General features: G+C 39.0%; 1 protein-coding gene across 2 annotated transcripts in view; it reads right to left on the bottom strand.

Annotated features, from left to right (window-relative positions):
- hs6st1a (heparan sulfate 6-O-sulfotransferase 1a) overlaps nucleotides 1–7,164 on the bottom strand; it is a 147,531-nt gene extending 140,367 nt beyond the window's left edge. The window contains exon 1 of one of the 2 annotated variants that reach the window (XM_057859501.1): nucleotides 6,397–7,164. In XM_057859501.1, coding sequence (XP_057715484.1) covers nucleotides 6,397–6,896 — 500 coding nt within the window. In that variant the 5' untranslated portion in view covers nucleotides 6,897–7,164. The remainder of the gene's footprint in view (nucleotides 1–6,396) is intronic. The other variant, XM_057859502.1, reaches the window with a different exon arrangement.
- Nucleotides 7,165–20,957: the final 13,793 nt, after the last annotated feature.

Here is a 20,957-nt window from a genome sequence, read left to right as displayed (position 1 = left end):
GTGGAACTATTTTGTTATCAAACCGTCAGAATCTGATACTAATCATATGTCTACGGGGTACAGCCGTTCATTAGCCGGCTGTATCACGATGGACTCAGGTCGATCCCACAGGATTGAGGAGGAGAAATTATAAGTATGGTCGCGTCCCACAATGCCGTCGCTTATGTGCGCATCAGCAGGCAATCAGGAAAGCGACCTACCCCTCCGTTTTTTGTCGCCTAATCGCTTGACACACTGTCGCCAGACCCCAAAATGGAACCTAATATGCACATGCCGAAGAACACTCCTCCTCGTTTCCTTTCAGCAACTCATTCTTGGGCAGCACACGCACACAGAGAGGGGGGAGAGAGATGTGAGAAATCAATAAATAATAAAGCCCTTAAAGGTCATAAATGTAACAACTTCAATACGCAGCCGATCGATGCCAGCTTCGGACAATCTTGCAAATGTCACGGCACATGTCTTCTGCTGTCATTCAATAGGCGACTGCTGAGCCAGTGAGGGCCCATTATGTCGCCATGTTAAACAAGTAGAAACGCATTGTCACACAAAGGGTTAACAGTAGCCTTTGCCAAAAAGTTAATTCAGTAGGTTCCTTGGTTTCAAAGTCATAGTTTGGTCCACAGAGCAAAGGAACAAAAGGTGAAAGTGCTCAGATTTTGGGTATGGTAAAGTAATGCTGAGCACTAAAACCAAAAGAGCTAGTAAGTTCGGGAAATGTTGGCAATTTCAATAATCTATTGTAAAAAATACACTTTAGTCCGACCCGCAGTGCTGAAATTTCTCAAATCAATGTTGTGGTACAGTCATACTTTTTATACCAGCAAACCAATGGTGTGATAAGTCACACAAAACAAACATACGGTGCATGAATAAAACATAGTTAACTTATCGGCTGCCATTGATGGTGATCTCGCTGCTATACCCCCTTCCATCACAGTCAATGGCATGGAATGAGTAAATAAAAATTTTAAAATTTGGCACTGGCGAACACACATAGTCAGTACTACTATAATAGGACTTTTAAATTGAATTATTTTTAAAAATACCAAATATTCGTATATAATATACCGTATTACATTATAAATCATAATCAACTATCCAGTCTAATATAAGCACAACATACTGTCAAGTAGGCCTGTCGCCATAACAAATTTTAGAAGGCGATAAATTGTCTCTTAATTATTGCCGATATGCGATATTATTGCCAATGTTTTTTTTTTTTTAAACTTATTCAACCACAAATATAGTGACATCCGAATAAATCACCTATTCAAATGCAGTAAATTGTTATTCTTAAATGAAACAAAAACTATATTAAAATGTATGAATATTTAAAAAAAAAAAAAAAAAGAAAACAATGCATAATGAGTTATTTTACAGCTTGTTAGGTGCAGAATATGAAATAGGTGAGAAACCCACTGTCATTTTTGTTGTCTGCCAATTAGAGCCTATTAAAAGAGTTAATTTGATCCAAAATGACTGTCATCTTGTCCTGCAGAGTGCGCATGCAACAAAATTAAAGTCAAATTATTATCTCACATTACATCATATGATCATTGCCAATCATATTTTTCTATAACGGGTGTCATTTTAAAACCTATTCTTAGAGCAGAATCTGAAGTTGCCACGTTTGTGTACCTTCTCAGTTATTTTCCTTTCATTCCAGCACAAGAATCAACTAGATGGGCGGGGCTGCACAACACACCTGCGACGCATCAGGAGCACTTATTATTTAAGGAGTCCTGTCACCATACACAAGTGTCGGACTATTGCATATGCTTGTTACCTGCCTTGCTTACCGCTGTGTGCTCATCGTCATCCTCGGTGCTTCCCGACATTCTTCGGTCGTGTTCTGGTTTGATCTTATTTACTTTTGTACTCTTTTGGATTTTGTAGTTAGAATTTTGTACTGTTATATTCACGCCATCTTGGGTGCTCTCTAAGTTGTACTTGGTTATACTCGCGTTTTCTAGCGTGCTCTCTCAGTTGTACTTTGTTATACTCGCGTTTTCTAGTGTTCTCTCTCAGTTGTACTTGGTTATACTCGCGTTTCCTAGCGTGCTCCCTTTGTTGTACTCATTAAATACAAACATTCGCTCTACTGATCTCCTGGTCTGTGTTTTGGATCCACATTAACGGCTTGCTGTCGTAACAGAAGTACATGCGATTGCCTCCAGAAATCTGAACATAACGTGCCTTTATTTTGAAATGTTCAACGGAAGTACGTTTGCTAAAGCACTAACCGTAAGCTTTACAGTCAGTAAAAAGAAACAAAAACTTCGCTTTTGTCATGTATGTGGTATCAATAATAGCTTTTTTTTCTTTTGTTCACATCGCTTGCAAATTCTTTAATCCAGCGAGTTTTCATGTTTGAAGTGTCTCCTTTTAACCGCAATTTTGCGTTGTGAAGAAGACTGCCAATGTTTCATAGCAGACTAAAGTGGTTAGTACATTGTCTTTTTTTCTATTAGCCTCAATGTAGCAATGCTAACGTTTTACAATGTTTAATATAGAAGCATTTCCTTATTTTGTATGTCTGAACTATAATTCTACGCCGTATTGATGGCCAATAAACGTCTTTGAAAGCTACTGGAGTCTCATATGCAATCAACACACATGAGTGCCGAATGCACACAGCACACGCACACACAAATGTATGCACGCACACACGCGGCGATAAATCGCAGCCGGGGAAATTATCGCCTGCATTTTTATTTACCGTGCTATAATTTGACTTACTGCATACTGCGACAGGCTTACCGTCAAGTGCAGCTTGCTCAACATTGTTCTCTTTTTGCTTGTTGGCCTTTTTTGTAAACATTGAAGTAGGCTTCTTTAGTGTGCCCCCGTCCGACTAACGGAGATGGCTCCCTTCCATGTTATTTCTGCAGCGTCTGAAAGGTTGTGTGTAAAATCCACACTGACAGCCGGATGAGAATGCGACGTTGGCGAAAAAAATAACTGCGGCTTTTGCTGGATTTTTCTGGTAGTTAATGAGCAAGCTTTCAGTAACTGTACTAAGCAGTATTTTCAGGTAGGCCTAATTGTACTTTATTTGATTACTTGTTTTTCTGAAGACTTGTCACTTTTATTCCTCACGTTTGAACAGGCTCATTACCTTTTTCAACAGTCAGAGATGATAAAATGACAAAAAAGACAACTATAGAGAGGTAAAGTCCAAAGTGTGTTAAGATCTTGGTTGATTGAACTATTGAGGACATTTGTTTAGCAGTGAGTTGTATTGACTATTATAGTACTTAAAAGGAGTCCACTGCAGACAAAAAAACAGAACACATGTTCGCCTGAGGGGGTTAGAGGCCATCTCACGTTCACAGCGGTCAACATACGCACAGCTGACTTAAAAACTATGCGGATAATGCTCAGAAATCACCGTAAACAAGCAGGATCTTTGTCACATTTTGGCCCAGGCCTTTACCACACTGGTGTGACTGACCCTAGAAGCGAATGCTGCAGCAAGAGTGCAAATGCAAATCCTGGAACAGACGCATATTTGGACAACACTGGTACTCAGGCTACGGCCAGCTCACCTGCTAAATGCTTAGATCGACAATTCTAAAAGGTTCTAAAGGAATAAAGACTTTCATCCAGATCAAGATTTGAGAACAAAGTGTAGTAACACCCGAAAGAGGCATGACAAATTACGAACAGATATGATGGGATTTCACTGCCATATGTGGACACGGAAAAACAATTGTAAACTGCTATTATTTTAACTTTCAAAGACTTACAGTAATTTCAGTAATGCAACATTGATGAAACATTGAGATGAAAGCTCTCAACATTTAGTATTTTGTAGTCTTCCATGGAAGTGATGGAAAGACTTTATTTAAAAAGTACAATATATACAAATTAGCAGTGAATTTCACAAGCTAGCCCTTCACCAACTACTAAATTGAAGTTTTGGTTCTAAATTAATTGCATAATGTACTGCCATAAACTAAACTGTCTTTGAAATAATAACTGACAAATCAGTGGTGAACCGACATATCATTGTAGATTGAGTCTTAAGTCATTTAAGGAAAAATGCAGCTTACTACTAATTCACAATTCTTTGGCTTCCTAAACAATAACGTGAGGATTCAAGCCATGACTAGTTGAGCTACATCCATTCCATACTGTCAGTTCTTTAAGGGTATCCATTTTTTCACCTCAAAGGGCAATGGAAGTTCAGAACATTCAGAGTGATTCTCAATGGCATGATTACCGGTAGTGAATGATCACGGACATCACTTCCGGTTGAAATGGATTTGACGTCTATCACTTTCTATGGGAGCGACTGAGTTGACACCATGATGTAAAATGTAAAGTGATCCTATAATGAAGATAGTATATGTACATAAACCATGCAGAACACAGGACGCTAATTAGCAGGAAATAAGTCTGCTTGACAATAACAACAAAAACAGTTTGCAGCTTTTTTTCCCTTTCTTTTTTAAAAAAAATTTTTTTTAATGGACCCAAAAATGTTTCCTACTCCCAAGTACAAATTTGAGAAAGCGTATTACTACATCTAGATCATCTTCTCTACTTGAGAAGTAAACTCTGCATTGTTTGCATGTGACAAATCGTAATCTTGACTCAAATAAATTCAGGTTGAAGTTTCAAATATAGCAACCAAGACCAAAAAAAAAAAAGAAGTAACGAAAAGAGGAAGCAAAAGTCCTGTGAGTGTACTTGCCTGAAGTTGCCTCTTCTTCCCATTAATGCTTCAGGAGCATCATGTCAACATGGTGAAAACGACAAATAACTTTGCTGGTATAATAGATAACTACTGAACATGCGAGCATACGTTTAACATGAAACGCTACTCATTCCGGTGGCCGGCTTTCTGAGACATCATATAGTCAGGTTTTGATCAAAGGAAGTGGAAAAGCTCAATTTGGCCCAGTTATCGTTCTGTGTTTACCTCACTTCAGTATCAACCATTGGCTTTCACATCCAGCCCCAAAAAAAAAAAAAAAAAAAAAAAGCAAAGCAATGAGAGCCCAATTATCCTGCGTCCACGCTGATATCTCAGCTTGGACACGTTATCACCTCCAACCGGTATGGGGAGGGGGTGAGAAAAGACTGACGCCAGCAGCGAATACCAGCATTAATGTGTGTGTGAGTGTGTCCCAGCAGTAATAATCACCCGGATTAGAGCAGAGCCAAACCCCTGCAGGGCGAATTCCCCTCGTCCCTCCTGCTCTCTTGCACCCCTGCCTGCCTCGCCCAGGCCTGATCCCCCACTTTTTGGGGGGAAGTCCCTGGGAAGCGGAACAGCCGGGACATTTTAGTTTGTCTGCTACGTACACAGACAGAACACTCACACAGGTTCCCCTTTGTCCTATCGCAGAGCCCTGGATAAAATAACAAGCTTGACACAAAAGATGCACCCTTCATTTTCTGTACACGGGGGTGCATTGACATGGAAGTTGATATGACTGTCAATATGTCTGGAATATATTGGGATTATCATTTCGAAACGAGATGAGATGTTGATGTCTGCATCACTCCACCCCATCAACAACTCACTTGGGGGTTGGGGGGGTTCATGGCAGCCCCCCAGCACTGTTAAAATTCCAATCATAGTTTGCCACTCACGGGATTCATTAACAAACAATGCCACAATAACCTCACGGTGGCTTCATCTTTCACAACAATTGCCAGATTTGATAAAAACAGTCTACCGCAAAAATCTGAAAAATTGTACAACCAACTCAACCAAATCACTATATTCTTGCCACTATTTTATTTGAAAAGATGGTAATACACCCACATCTAACAGTGCCTTGATTTAAAAAAAAAAAATTATTATTATTTTCTACCTTTCAAAACTGTTTAATAATACGCTACAGTATAAATTTAGAAGACAGTTATATTTAATATATATTTATTGTATATCACGTATTTGTGTATCAATTCAACTACTTTAAAAGCAATATCTTCTCATCTACTTTACTTGAGATGATTCTACCAACAGTCACTTGATTTGATATGAATTGCAGCCACTATTTGGACTTTTTGGATTAGTCCCCTACAAGTTTTTGGTCAAATAGGTTGCAGTTCAAAGCTGGAAAATGTTTTATACTTTGAAAACTACCTACTGAATTCACCATACCCTCATAACACTTTTATTTTAAATCATGCCACCACACCCAGAGTAAAGTAGCTTGATTTGAAATGCAGCACATATCTATTTTTTCTTATTATTATTGTACCACTCGAATACAATTTTTCAAGACTTTTATCGGGTAAAGTGGAAATTCAATATTGAACTTCTTTGCTTTCCTGCCTTGATTGGTCGTAGTCTATATGTAAATGATCAACATGAGGTTCAAAAGTTGCATTGATGCAATCATAGTAAAGGAGCCGCATGTTTGTTTTTTTTACCTTAGATTCTTCTGCTTGCTCTCCTTCTTGTTGAGAACCCCGGGCACGCAGTTTGTTAGCTCGGTCCAGTCGGCATGCAAGCCGCAGCTCCAGCCGGTGGAGAACCGCGAGAAGAGCCAGGTCTCCTTGCGGTTGGGCCGGTAGCAGGTACACTTCTTCTGTCCCGGCCGGCAGTCGCACGGCACCTCCAGGCGGACATTCTGCACCAGGTGGCGGCCAAACGTAGTCCCGCCGGTCTTCTGGATATGCAGGAACACGATCACGTCCTCCCCCTTGATTTGAAAGTCGACGGTCCGCTCCAGGTCTCGCACCGGGAAGAAGTATTTCTTGACGTAGTGGGGGTCCGGCGTGGGGAAGATGTCCCCCTCGTCCTCCTCGGCGAAGTAGCCGTGCGGCGAGCCGAAATTGATGACCCCGGGCGCCACGTACTGATAGAGAATCAGCATAAAACACACGGATCCGACCACGATCAACAAGAATTTACTGCTCCTCTCGACCATGTTCCTGCCCAGTTGCGGTGTCCGCAGTATGCTACCATTTCCCGGGGAGCGGGACGCTCGGCTTCTTCATGCCCGCCACGGTTACGGGTACCGCCGCCACCGAGGATCGCTTTCCCGGGATTCAAGAGTGGCTCGCAACGCGTCCAAGCGTCCGGCGAACTTGTCTCATCGTTGCGTGTGAAAGGCGCATTGTAAACTCCCCGACTAAAAAAAAAAAAGAAAAGAAAAAAAAAAACAAGCCCACCCCCCCAGCCTCCTCCTACTCCGACGGGCAAGCGACCCTCCCCAGGTTTACTTTACTTCACTTGGCCGAGCGACACAACAGGCTCGCCGCATCACCATGGAGCATTGGTCCCCGGATGAAGTGAGGACTCCCTTGCCTTTTTCAACTCTCTCTCCACCCTCCCTCCGTCTCTCTCTCCCTAGCTCTCTCTTTCTTTCTCGCTCTTGATTCATTGGCTCACAGACAGACCGCCCCCTATTACGTCACAAAGTGGAACGAGAATTTTAAAGCAAAAATGGTGCTCTAAAATTAGACTAAACCACTGGTGTCCAAACTACAGTCCATGGGCCAACTGCAGCCCTTTGCCCAGTTCTAATTGCATACCTGTCAACCCGAGGCCGTTGGCAATCTTACAAATAGGCAGGGGCGGCCCAGGCCATTTGGGGACTCTAAGCAAAATAATGCAAAGGCCCACCATTTCGTCACAGTGTACTGTGAAACCCATACATGCAATCCAACCCATACATCCGTATTTTGTATATTAATCAGATTTTGTTGCACTGCATACTTCAAACTTCTCACCCCAAATGATTGTCAGTACTTACAGCAGATAGCGCCAAACCTTTTTTCTAAAAGAGGAAAAACAGAAGTTAAGGAAGAACTTCATTTTTTAAAGCTTATAATCAAGTATTAAAACTCACAAAAGTCAAATAAAGCAAACTGTAGTGAACAAAATAGAATATCAATTAAACAATTGCCAGCTTGGGGGCCCCCTAGTGGTCAGGGGCCCTAAGCAGCTGCATAATCTGCGTATAGGCTGGGCCGACCCTCCAAATAGGCTACGTTCATACTACAGGTCTTGATGCACAAATCCGATTTTTTGTCATATCCGTTTTTTTGGCACGCCCGTTCAGACTGCCTTTGTCCATTGAGACCATTCAAGTATTACGTACGCGCACTAATTCGGAGTCCGACACTCACTGAGCAAGAAGACCCGCATGCGCAGAAGCATCAAAATAAATGACACACGTCATCCGCCATTCCAGGGATATTTATGTTTTGCTTTTCAAAAAGAGGGCACAAATAACAGACATAAATAATCCCCGTTAAGGCTTATAGTCAAAGTTTATATGGATCGATAGCATGTCACACACACATACGGGCAGTTTGCCCCGACTCTCGACCGTGTAGGCAATGTTAAAATATTGCTCACATAGAACAGAGAGAAAACCGATTCTTCTCAGGCTTATCCTCAACCCAATTTTATTTTTTATGACTCTTGTCAAGCCCGGCCATTCCCCAAAAAGCCGTGTTCACTGCAAGCTAGGCGCTAATAATGCACAGCTGCACCGCTACCTTAGCGTCTCTCTCGCTATTTGATGACGTAATTGCTGCATGAATTCCGATTTGAGAGACTGGACAGTATAGACCGCTGCGACAGTCTGGAAAAATGTGGCCCAGATTGGATTTGAACCACATACGAAAGTGACCCAGATCGGATTTGAAATGGTCTAGTTCTATGCGACTTGTCACGTTCAGACCGTCAAGTTAGTGCCTCACCCGAGTCGGAAAAACACGAAAAAATCAGATTCGTGCATTAAGACCTGTAGTATGAATGTAGCCATAGTGACGTATGCCCTTACAAATTGGTGACGAATCTTACAACGTTCTATATAGCGTGCAATATGAAACATGATTAAAACTCAAATTTTCAAATAATATGATTTTATTGGTAATATTATAACATATAACCTGGTGAAATCAAACAACAATCTGTATCTTCAACTACATCATGATTACTAAAATTTAACAGTGACTTTTGTTATAATGGCGTACCGCAAGCAACACGTCACTTCCGCTCATTAATATTCATGACATTAGCTATTGTTGCTAACGAGGGACACCGTTTGTCCCTAATAGGAAATGAATGGAAATTGTGTACAAAGGAGATGTTTACAGAGCTAAACCTACCAATTCTCTATGAAAATGATGTCCCAGGTGCCAAATTCACTGGCAAAGATGTGGAAGAACATAAAAATGTTCAGTTAAAGTGATGGCTTGAGTGTCGTTGGCTGAAAAAAACAAGCCGACCTAACCATAGCCTTAGCTTTTTTATCGACGCAACTGATAATGACATTCTCCTGTTTCAACAAGCTATCCTTTACCACCAGCCCCGTCTTTTTAGATATCCTCTGGTTGTCCCAACGTCTCTGACCGTTCTTGGGGGTAATTTATATTTTGTGTAGCGATCGCAAATGCTACTCAGTGACAGCCAACAAACAATTTTTTTTTTTTTTCATTGATAACAAATCTTAATTCTATAATTTATTTACACTTCCCCCTTACTAAATTTTTTTTTTTTTTTCTTATAACAGAAACGGTAACAGTGTCAGTCAGATACCATTGTAATTCTTTTCAGGTCATTCATTGTCAGACAGAAGCAGTACGGCACAACGTTACGCTAAAAAATAAGTTAAAAATATAAAAATGGCTCACCTCTTTGTCCTCTGAAAGACCATGCCAACCCAACAAAATGTTTACTGCATATGAAATGTGAATGGATTCACTGAGCTGGTGTTAAAGTCCACGAAAGTTGATTCGGTCTTCACATTTTTTCCTCCCGAGTTTTTGGTTTCTGGAAACGTATGAAGAAAACATCCTTCATATGTCATAATGTCTAGAGTCGTTTCTACAAGTTCCAAAAAAAGCAGTGTGTGATCGGCATGTTCGTTTTTGAAAGATTACCGGAGAAAAGTAGCACAAATTGTTTCTATGCGAGGTCGCGTCTATAATGTCCCACTTCGGCTTTACTTCCGTTTTACGATGCGACGTCACGGTCTTAAAAAAGCATGCGTACGGTACGCCATTGTATGTAGCACTTTAGGTACTGGCTGCACTTTAGCTCGCAATTCAGATTGACTTGAAGGTAGTTCGCTAGTGTGTCCAATTATAAATTAAAAAGGTCAATTGATAAACTTACCGATGAAATCTTTGAGTCAGGGAACATTTTTTTTGCTAATTCTAAGAAGTGATCAGCAATAGTTGCAGGCAAATTGTGTTCGGAAACAAATTGGCCGAATGAAATCTCCGCTTTTGTCACTTTACATTCTGCAGACTTCATCTTTATGACCAGTGTCGTTAATCTTACTTTTAAAAAGTAATTAATTAGTTACAAATTACTTCTCTCAAAAAGTAATTGAGTTAATAACTCAGTTACCTGAAGGTAAGCTACCTTGGACATGTGAAAGTTTTAAAACTGTTTCATCATCTAAAAATAGATTCAAGTCAAGATTTTGCCGATTTAAGAGTATTTTAGATACAGTAATAGGTTACTTAAGTTCGCTAGGAAGGTTCACTACAACAGAGCCTTTCTGAGAAGTCTACTGCTTCAAAATGGCGTCTGTTTATTAACGCCGCCGTCTGTCATTTCGCTTGTAGTTCTATAAGCATTAGATATGTAGGCGTAGATTGTAGGCTGTTGGCTAGAGTTAGGAAATATTGAAGCCACCTAGCCTAGCATCGCGTTTGCTACAGCGTCACAACACTCTTCTCTCACAGTGTCTCTGACTTTTGTCGCGTCATTCAACCAACGTAGTAACGCACATTGCCTCTTGGCCGAAACGGTGACAAAATCCGTATGGAGAAAAAAAAAACGTAATGCACGAAAAACGTACAGATTTTGAACGTATGGCATACACATTTAAATATCAGTGCTCACTTGTACAAATTACGCCGAAACCGTAAACTTGACAGGTATGTAACTGGCCAGCATCAAATTATGAAAATCTCAGTCAATATGGCCTGCACAGAAGCTTAAATTCACCCTACTTTCTGCTGCACTTTTCAGGTTTTAAACTAAATAGAGCTAATCACTTAAACAGTGCCTTTCTGTTATCCCTGCCATCCTTTACTGTAAAAATGGGTTGGACGTCAATTGCTGTCAATGGCTGCCAATGAGTTAAAGTTTTAAAAAACACATTCTAAAAACCTGATCTTTTTTTATCTTAATTCCTATCCTCTGTTTAAAAAATGAAAGTGGAAGGATTTCAAATTGGCCCTGGCATTCTCTGATTTTTCTGTAAGTGGCCCTCGGAGAAAAAGGTTTTGAGACCCCTGGACTAAACAAATACAAAGTTGTGATTTTTCTGTTTGCTGTTCACATTTTTTTATATACTAGTAATCATCACTAGTAGTCATCCTTCCGACCATTCAGTCATCATTGTTCACTTGCACATTCATCATTGTTGTTTTGCATCCTTTATTACCGTAATTTTCGTACTATAAGGTGCACCTGACTTTGAGCCACCACCCACCAAATTTGGCACAAAAACAGCATTTGTTCAAATATAAGCAGCACTGGACTATAAGCCGCAGCTGTGCTCACTGTATTATGGGATATTTACACCGAAAGATATTAACCGATAGCACTTTATTTGACAGCAACATCATTCGACTATCAAAAACCAAATGAACCACCATGAAGCTTTGAACCAATTGGCTGCAAAGCTTCATTGCTTCAAGAAGTGTCATTCTGCCATCACTGCTCCCTTGGGGAGACAGTCAACCTCTGCTGCCACCTGCTGTCAACACGGTTTTTGTCCAACATGCCTCCTAGCATGCAGTGCAGCGCTACAGATGTAAATAACAATCAAAATTCATGTTCTGTGCTAATTATTTCTTCAGTTACTGTTCCAGTTGTTCCATTAATTGCTAGTTATGGTATTTGGTAACACTTTATTTTACAGTGGCGCCATAAGACTGTCATTAGACAATCATAATTATGACATGACACCGTAATAAGTAGAGATGTCCCGATCGGGTCCGATCACGTCATTTTCAAAGTATCGGAATCGGCAAAAAAATATCGGCCATGCCTTTTTTAAATATATATATATCTTAATTAAATCGTTTTCTAATTGTATTTAACGTTACAGACATAATATGTTACACTCATCCAGAGTCTTTAGTGTAGGCTTAAGGTAGGGTTATCAAATTTATCCCGATAACGGCGGTAATTAATTTTTTAAAAAATGTATCACTTTAAAATATTAACGCAATTAATGCATGCGCTACGCGACCCACTCTCGCATTGTCGCGCTCAATCTGTAATGGCGCCGTTTTACCTATATAGAGAGCTAAAAGGCAGCGTAAAATGAGTAGAGTGAATTTTGGCAGCCTTTGGAGCCTTTTTTTAATTGGCTAAAGCCTTACAATCCCTTTCCCTACGATTAGAAATATCATGGGAAGCAATGTGGGGAAGCAAGGTAGCAAATTGATCTTTTTCTCAACACCTTATGTTATTTCCCAACGCAGAGAAGATATATGAATTGGTAGCACTACGCACAATCATGGTTCCACTTCCCATCATGCATTTGGGCATGGCTACAGTATCATTTACTGAAAGCTCAACAAATACACTAGATGGCAATATTTAGTCAAAATATACAAAGTCACAAGTCTTTCTATCCGTGGATCCCTCTCACAGAAAGAATGTTAATAATGTAAATGCCATCTTGAGGATTTGTCATAATAAACAAATACAGTACTTATGTACTGTATGTTGAATCTATATATTTGTCCGAGTTTTATTCATTTTTTTCTTAATGCATTGCCAAAATGTATATGATTGGGAAAAATTATCGGGAATGATTGGAATTGAATCGGGAGCAAAAAAAAGCAATCGGATCGGGAAATATCGGGATCGGCAGATACTCAAACTAAAACGATTAAAATCAGATCGGGAGCAAAAAAAAACATGATCGGAACAACCCTAGTAATAAACATTAATGAATGCTTATAACAGATGTCATTCAGTGTTATATGGCAAATTATCTCACTTTGGAATGGATGTAAAAGATCCAAGCTGGAAATAAATGGAGTTAGTGACCTAGTTTACTGGATGACACTTAATGACATGTGTCATAAGCATTCAACAATGCCCATGATAGTGTCATATCATAATTATGACGGTCTTATGACAATCTTATGACGCCGCTGTCAAATAAAGTCTTACCTATTAACCCAAATAAATCAACAAATATGACGCACTGGACTATAAGCCGCAGGATTCAAAATGAAAGGAAAAAGTAGTGGCTTATAGTCCGAAAATTACGGTACATACAGAGGGTTGTTCAGGTAGGTTGATGGGTGTATTCAGCAAACTGCTTCAAGGTTTAAAGCTGTTTTAAGGTTTTTCTTATATGCTAAAGTGAAACCCAGTTAAATCCTAAAAGGTTTTAAACAAGCCATAAATACGCAACTAATAGAAAGTTAATAGGTGCTCACTGCTAGGACTCCCAGTCGAAATGGATTGTATGTCTATCACCATCAATGGCAGCCTATGGGTTCATTAAAGCATGTGCCAAATCTATACCTTCTGACTCACAGGTCCAAATGGCTTTTGATTAATCCAACAATTATAGCATTCTTATATTGCTAAACTGGGTTGCAAGTGGTTCTCAAATAACTATCACCTCATAAAACACTTCTCCATTCTAGGAGCTACCACCGTATTGAAATAAATTAAAATACATTGATATATAAGGCCTGAATGGCCATCGAAAACAATGAAGTGGTGTTATTCCCCCCCAAAAGTAGCTACCACTGTATTGTAATAAATTATAATACATTCACGTATAAGGCCCGAATGGCCATCAAAAACAATGAAGTGGTGTTCTTCCCAAAAAACTATCTTTATTATTGTAAGCTAGTGTAATACTATGCAGTTTGAACATTAACTCATGTGTTATAACATGATAATAAAAAAAAGGAAAGTCGTTCAATCAACCATAACTGAGCTGCACTTATTACAATTTTATTTGTATTTACTTCAGTGATTTTTGTGTACCCTTAAAGAGATTCCATGGACATCTCGTGGTATTCGTACTTCACTTTGAATATCCCTTTTCCAAATTTTTGTGACGTGATCAGCCAGCCTTGTTGTTCGTGATGGTCTATAATCATTCAGTCTTATTTACGCGCTTTACTTACAGTGAAGCAGCATCTGCCTGTCACTGTCACTGTTAAACACGCTCGTGATTACGACTTTGTACCTCGCCCCTGGCATCACCAAAGACTTTCCCTCTCACTGTGTTGGGAAGACACAGAAGAAGTATCTCTGAATATTAAGTGTGTTGGAGTTGTTTTATGTGTGTATTTTTGTTCTTTGTTCACCGCCATGCATCGGGTCCATAATGAGGCACGTTGCTTAAAGAAGACGGATGTCACAGGGTGCCTCACCCTCTGGCTCCACTATAGAGAAATGGCAGTTAGTACATCATCAGAAGCAGTTTATTACTGCTTCTGCATAATGATGTTTTTCATCCAGTTTCCATTGGCTTTGGGGTGCGTAATATCTTCTGCCTGTTCTTGCTATATTTACACACACACTATCTGTTCTTCTTTGCTTTTTCACAAGCAGTATTTCAAATGGTGGATAAGCATGATAATCGGTTAGTAGATTAATTTGATGGCGTGGAATTGATTATCACGTCTTGGAGCAATTGAGGCAAAAGGGAAGCGCAGCAGTCTACCACTTGGCAGCAACTGCTGATGCCATCTTTCACTGTTTGCATTCTACTTCGAAAAGTACAGTGGTGCCTTATAATTTATGTCTTTCTGCTCATAATTCGAAACTATGTATGAAACGAATTTGTTATTCTCTTTGTTTAAGTTTACCTTGACTTAAACTGGAAGTGGCAATAAAAAGCTTGGCGTCTCAAAGCATTAAAAATGTGTTCACTATAGGCCAAACTGCTGTTTGCCTTGAATTAAGTTGAGTGCCACTGTGTAGTGCTCATACAGTAGCTCAGGATTTTGCTTATAAATCAGAGCAGAAAATTGGCCTAATGATAACTTCGATCTCAACAAACCAGAAAATCGAGTTACTTGTATCTAGAGGCACCACTGTCTAGTACCATATTGGCCCGAATATAATACGGTGTTTTTTGCATTGAAATAAGATTGAAATAGAGGGGGTCGTCTTACATTCGCGGTCTAGACATTGTACCCATTCACAACGCTAGATGGCGCCAGATATCATTGAAGCAATGTTCTGTCATGACAGATCTCAGCTATTAGTTTAACCAGTTTGCATTATTTTATTGCAATGTTTTTCCTTATTCAGATTTGTTTCAAGACTAAAGTTACAGTTACACCTCACTTTGATGGTTAATGCAGTTATTGCAGTTTTGTTGTTTTATCACAATAGATTGGTTTACTTACATTTCAAAAACCAGAAGCCATTCATTTACGAATGTGATTGCACTTTAGTTTACATATTTAAATGTTCAGATATTAAGATTTGAATGAGGCAAAATAACATGCTTTTTCTCTCAAATATACTGTTATTTGTTTCAGATGTACTTTAATTATTTTCTGTATAAAATAGGGCTGTCAAAATTAACACGTTAACGTGCGGTAATTAATTTTTTAAATTAATCACGTTAAAATATTTGACGCAATTAACGCACATGTCCCTCTCAGACAGTATTCTGCCTTTTGGTAAGTTTTACAGCAAGGCGTTTTGTGCTGTCTAACAGCGAACTCTTGTGGTCGCTTTGCGACATGGTTTATTTTTTTCCGGCCAGTTCAATATGGGCTGCACGACGTCTCTGTTGTGCTTATATGATCCTTGGAAAAGATTTGTCCGTAAGTATGGTTGTTGTAAAGAATGTACATATTATGTTAATAAGCGAAATGTTATATTTTTTTGTATAAGACGCTTTTTGTTTATGTTTAGTAAACCTGTATATTGTTGCTAATGCAATGCTTGTTTACTTTTTGTTTTTTTTTTGTAGTTTTACGTAAACGGTCTAAAGAGGACAATAGTTTGAGGCCATTTTATTAATAAATCAGATGAAAAAGGAAGAAGTCTGATTATTAAGGCGTCGTTCACTAGCTGTCTAGCTTTGGAAAAAGTAGACGCTTCGGAGTGAGGACAGCATAGACAGATTTAAATGACAGTAGAGTGAAATGCCCACTACAGTCCTTATGTACCGTATGTTGAATGTATATATCCATCTTGTGTCTTATCTTTCCATTCCAACAATTTATTTCACAGAATATATATATAATTCACAGAAAAATATGGCATATTTTATAGATGGTTTAAATTACGATTAATTAATTTTTAAGCTGTAATTAACTCGATTAAAAATTTTAATCGTTTGACAGCCCTAGTATAAAAATTAATTTGGTGTTCAAAAAATCTTTTTTCAGACTTGAGTCTTGAAAAAGAAGGGGTCGTCTTATAATCAGGGTCATCTTATATTCGGGCCAATACGGTATATCAAAAATCAAACAGAAATTATGGTATTATCTTGCATCCATTTCACCTGCATTAAGTGAGAAACATACAGTACCTTGTCAGTTTATGTTCACAGGTGACAGAAATGAAGGCTATTCAGTTTTAGGTAATGTTTCAGAATGAACATTTGACCGCCAAAATTTTGAATGCACATCTTCAACAAGTGGCGCAACTACACGGTGAGCAGCAAATTTGCCGGAAATGGGCGCGAGCCAACGGGGGCGCCGTCACAAGGAATCCCCAGTCAAAATTACTTTTTTTTTTTTTTTTTTAAACTTAGACCTTTAAATTCTTCATTCGGAAAGTCAATGGATTGTTGGCAACAAATTTGATTATCGATTTTTGCCGGCAGCTATGAGCAGTCACGTTTGCGTCTTTGTTTGTGTGCAATGTGAGGCTGCCGTCTGCCAGTGATAAGAGCAAGAGAGAGAGACTTCACTGCTACAGTCAGGTGTAGTTGCTGAATCAATAATATTTACGCGAGAGTTAGATTGTCTTCAGCCATGTGTGTAGATGTGGTGTGTCTGTCAGAGGTGAGTAAATGCAGCCAGTTGTATTGTTTGTATTCTTCGTTGATGAGATGTTACTACCTAGCACGAAGCACTAAGCTAGTTAGCGATTATGCTAATCAGTGTCTTAAGTGTCCGTTTGTTTTGTGTTTTGGAGAAGCATTTAGCACTTTAGTTATTGTTAGATCGTAAAGTTGTTTCATTTCATATTTTAAAGAAACTTCACACATAAACCCATTCATAAAACAGCAATCAAAACCATTCAAACGGTGAATCGTTAAACGAGAGTGTGCTTTGAAATTGGATTTGGATTGTATTTTTGAACAACTGTTCATTACAGTCTACCTCCTTTGTTGTTTTGTTTTGTTGTTTAGTTTGTTTAAAGAAAATCAGTGAGTCATCGACACAATTTATATCGATGCTTTGTCCATAAGAAAAAAATGCCAATCAGCTGTACTGAGACATTATTCTTACGTTTTATACTCAGAACTTTTATTAATAACTTAACAAGTTGTATGTACTTAAAACAGTACAGTTTTAGACTAACATCAGAATATTTGTCACTGATCTGGAACAATGAATAATATCAGTATGATAAACAGTTCGGCCGCGCCTTGATTTCTTGGTCAAGTACGCTGATTCTTCTCCCAGAGAAGACACTAAATCCAATGGTTGGCTTGTCTAAGGATGCATAGTTTGAGAAAAGACTCATCGCTCAACTAAGGGAATTCATTCGCTATTTTAATTTGCTTCGCAGCCCAAAATATATAAACCTGTAGCCTTCTCTGGCAATCTAACTTTCTGGCTGACTGTCCAGAAGTTACCTCAGGCACAAAAGAACTTGGGTGTATCTGACTTCACATTTGTTCTAATATGTCAACACCAAGGCTTGTGTCATTTTCTGTATAAGCATTATTTTCTCCTTTTTTTTTATAGTTCTAAGAAATGTTTGATTTAATTAGCATATTTAGATTCTTTGAGCAACCATATTTCACATGAAGGTCATTTATACAAAATAATTACTGTTAATTTTATGCAGTTACAACAGTAGGAATGTTGTTGATTTGTTTTCTAAATTTCAGTCTTGTAAGTGGTAATGTGGCAAAGTTACTGTGTAGTCAGTGTAAAATCTGCTCATATTTTAGAGCAATCTGGTTCTTCTATCAACCTCAGTGGCACCTGGAAAGATTATAGCTGTGTAAAAATGATATATTATCTGGTTTTGACATTTCATTATCAGAGCATATGGTATATTGTGTCCAGAATTCTAATTATGATAACCAAATCCACTTAGCATTTTACTTCCTGCCGTTGGCCTGACTACCACATTTGTTTGTTCTCCAAAAACACACTACGTCAAAAGAATTAGCAATCTGTTTTCCTCGCAAAGCCCCCCTGAAAATGAAATTCCCACAACCCTCGCTGCCATTTCAGACACAAATATTTTCTTTGGATTTGCCTGGAGGTGGGAGTGAGCAGGGTGCTATGTATTTCCTACATTCCTTACCTTGTTTATTCTTTCATTGATTGTGCATGGGCATTTGTTTAATGTTGATATCATAAATGTGCTCCTGGCCTTGTGTTCTTTTGTGCAGTTTGTGTGCTTGTGTATTAATTGTCAGCCAAATATTCTTATGATTATTAAATTGCATTATCGGCATTTTCTGTCTGCCGAAATAACCGCAAAGTTGTGTAATTGCCACCATTTATTCATAATTTTAATTTTTCAAAATGGGGTACACAAAAGTTCATTGCAAAATCATCCCCCCAGGGTCGACCCCTCCCTCTTGTGTAATTTGTGTAATGTTGCCTGGAACATTCCTCTGTGTTTGTGTAGCTTTAGTGTACTTTTCCCTCTTGCCTTGTTATTTTTCTAGTGACAAGCTGACCTTTGAACTTGTTTCTGCCGGAGGACATATGTTTTCGACGGGCGTGTCGGCTTTTACATTTAATTCTCTCTCACGCAGACACAAGGGATTAAAAGTCCATCGGCCAGTGGCCACCTGGGGAATTGGATTATCATGTGTTGTTAATGATTAAGGCGTACTGTATTTAAAATGCTGCGCATAACCACCGCTGTCTTCTGCTGGCTCACTGCGGAGGCGCTATTGATCTGTGGGGATTATGCAGGTTTGATTAATTTGTTGTAAAAATGTTTCTGATGTAAAATCGGCATTTAAAGAAAATATGTGTATAGAGAGCAACTTTAAAGTGGACGTATATTGGAAAAGTTACTTTTAAAGGAAGTAAAATAGCAGATACTTGTATTTTTTAAAACATGTATCTTCCCGTGGTTGGCTCACTGGAGTGTTGGGTTGCTGTCCTTATTTATTCACTAACAAAGTCACCTATTTGTTGTTTGGGGTAAGGGAAAAGTCATGTGTCTATAAAAGTTCTGTTTTGGTGCCAAGTTTTAAACATGGAATTATTAAAAGGCAAGACTAATTTACATTTTGAACTCGTATCCCAAAACCACACAGATTCCCTCACAGCCCTGATCCGATCTGTACGGACCCCTTCCGTGCGGGCTGCATTTCCAAATGCCCACTGCATACAGTGGGTCAAACAAGTATTTAGTCAACCACTAATTGTGCAAGTTCTTCCACTTGAAAATATTAGAGGCCTGTAATTGTCAACATTGGTAAACCTCAACCATGAGAGACAGAACGTGGGAAAAAACCCCAGAAAATCACATTGTTTGATTTTTAAAGAATTTATTTGCAAATCATGATGGAAAATAAGTATTTGGTCAATAACAAAAGTTCATCTCAATACCTTGTTATGTGCCCTTTGTTTGCAATAACGGAGGCCAAACGTTTTCTGTAACTCTTCACAAGCTTTTCACACACTGTTGCTGGTATTTTGTATTCCTCAATGCAGATCTCCTCTAGTGCAGTGATGTTTTGAGCTGTCGTTGGGCAACACGGACTTTCAACTCCCTCCACAGATTTTCTATGGGGTTGAGATCTGGAGACTGGCTAGGCCACTCCAGGACCTTGAAATGCTTCTTACGAAGCTACTCCTTTTTGCTCACCGTTCTTATCATTTTAACACCACGGGGTGAGATCTTGCATGGAGCCCCAAATTGAGGGAGATTATCAGGGGTCTTGTATGTCTTTCATTTTCTAATAATTGCTCCCACAGTTGATTTCTTTACACCAAACGTTTTACCTATTGCAGATTCCGTCTTCCCAGCCTGGTGCAGGTCTACAATTTTGTCTCTGGTGTCCTTCAACAGCTCTTTGGTCTTGGCCATAGTGGAGTTTGGAGTGTGACTGACTGAGGATGTGGACAGGTGTCTTTTATACCGGTAATGAGTTAAAACAGGTGCCATTAATACAAGTAACGAGTGGAGCCTCGTTAGACCTCGTTAAAAGAAGTTAGACCTCTTTAAAATCCAGAAATCTTGCTTGTTTGTGGGTGACCAAATACTTATTTTCCACTCTAATTTGGAAATAAATTCTTAAAAAATCAAACAATATGATTTTCTGTTGTTTTTTTCCCCCACATTGTCTCTCATGGTTGAGGTTTACCCATGTTGACAATTACAGGCCTCTCTAATCTTTTCAAGTAGGAGAACTTGCACAATTGGTGGTCGACTAATTATTTATTTGCCCCACTGTACGTCTCTCATCCGGTCTGTACACCCGCAAAGAATTTTTTTTTTTTTTTCTTCACAATAGGATATTGTTATTGAGACCATTCTACACAAAGTTCATTTTTGTGACAGTATTTTCAGAAAAACAAAACGCACATACGATATAGTATATGGGCCAAAAATGCACAAAGGCTAATAGTACAGCTGAGTGGATGATGTGGACCACCTCATAATGATTAAAAATAAAAAAGAAACCTATTTGTTGCGTCGTTCGGAACAGAGGGACACTGAGCGGACACGGACTATATGGAATTTGGGGGTTAGGCCATCAGGCAAGGTAGGAAATCCTACCTAGAAAGACAACTTCATTCCACATATCGAGGCGTGGGAATGCTAAATGCACAAGGTATTATTCGAATGCACA

The sequence above is a fragment of the Corythoichthys intestinalis genome, chromosome 15 (assembly GCF_030265065.1).
Source record: "Corythoichthys intestinalis isolate RoL2023-P3 chromosome 15, ASM3026506v1, whole genome shotgun sequence".
In the NCBI taxonomy this organism is placed as follows: Eukaryota; Metazoa; Chordata; class Actinopteri; order Syngnathiformes; family Syngnathidae; genus Corythoichthys; species Corythoichthys intestinalis.
The sequence above is the reverse complement of the archived record's forward strand: the minus strand, read 5'-3'. Positions and strand labels throughout refer to the sequence as shown.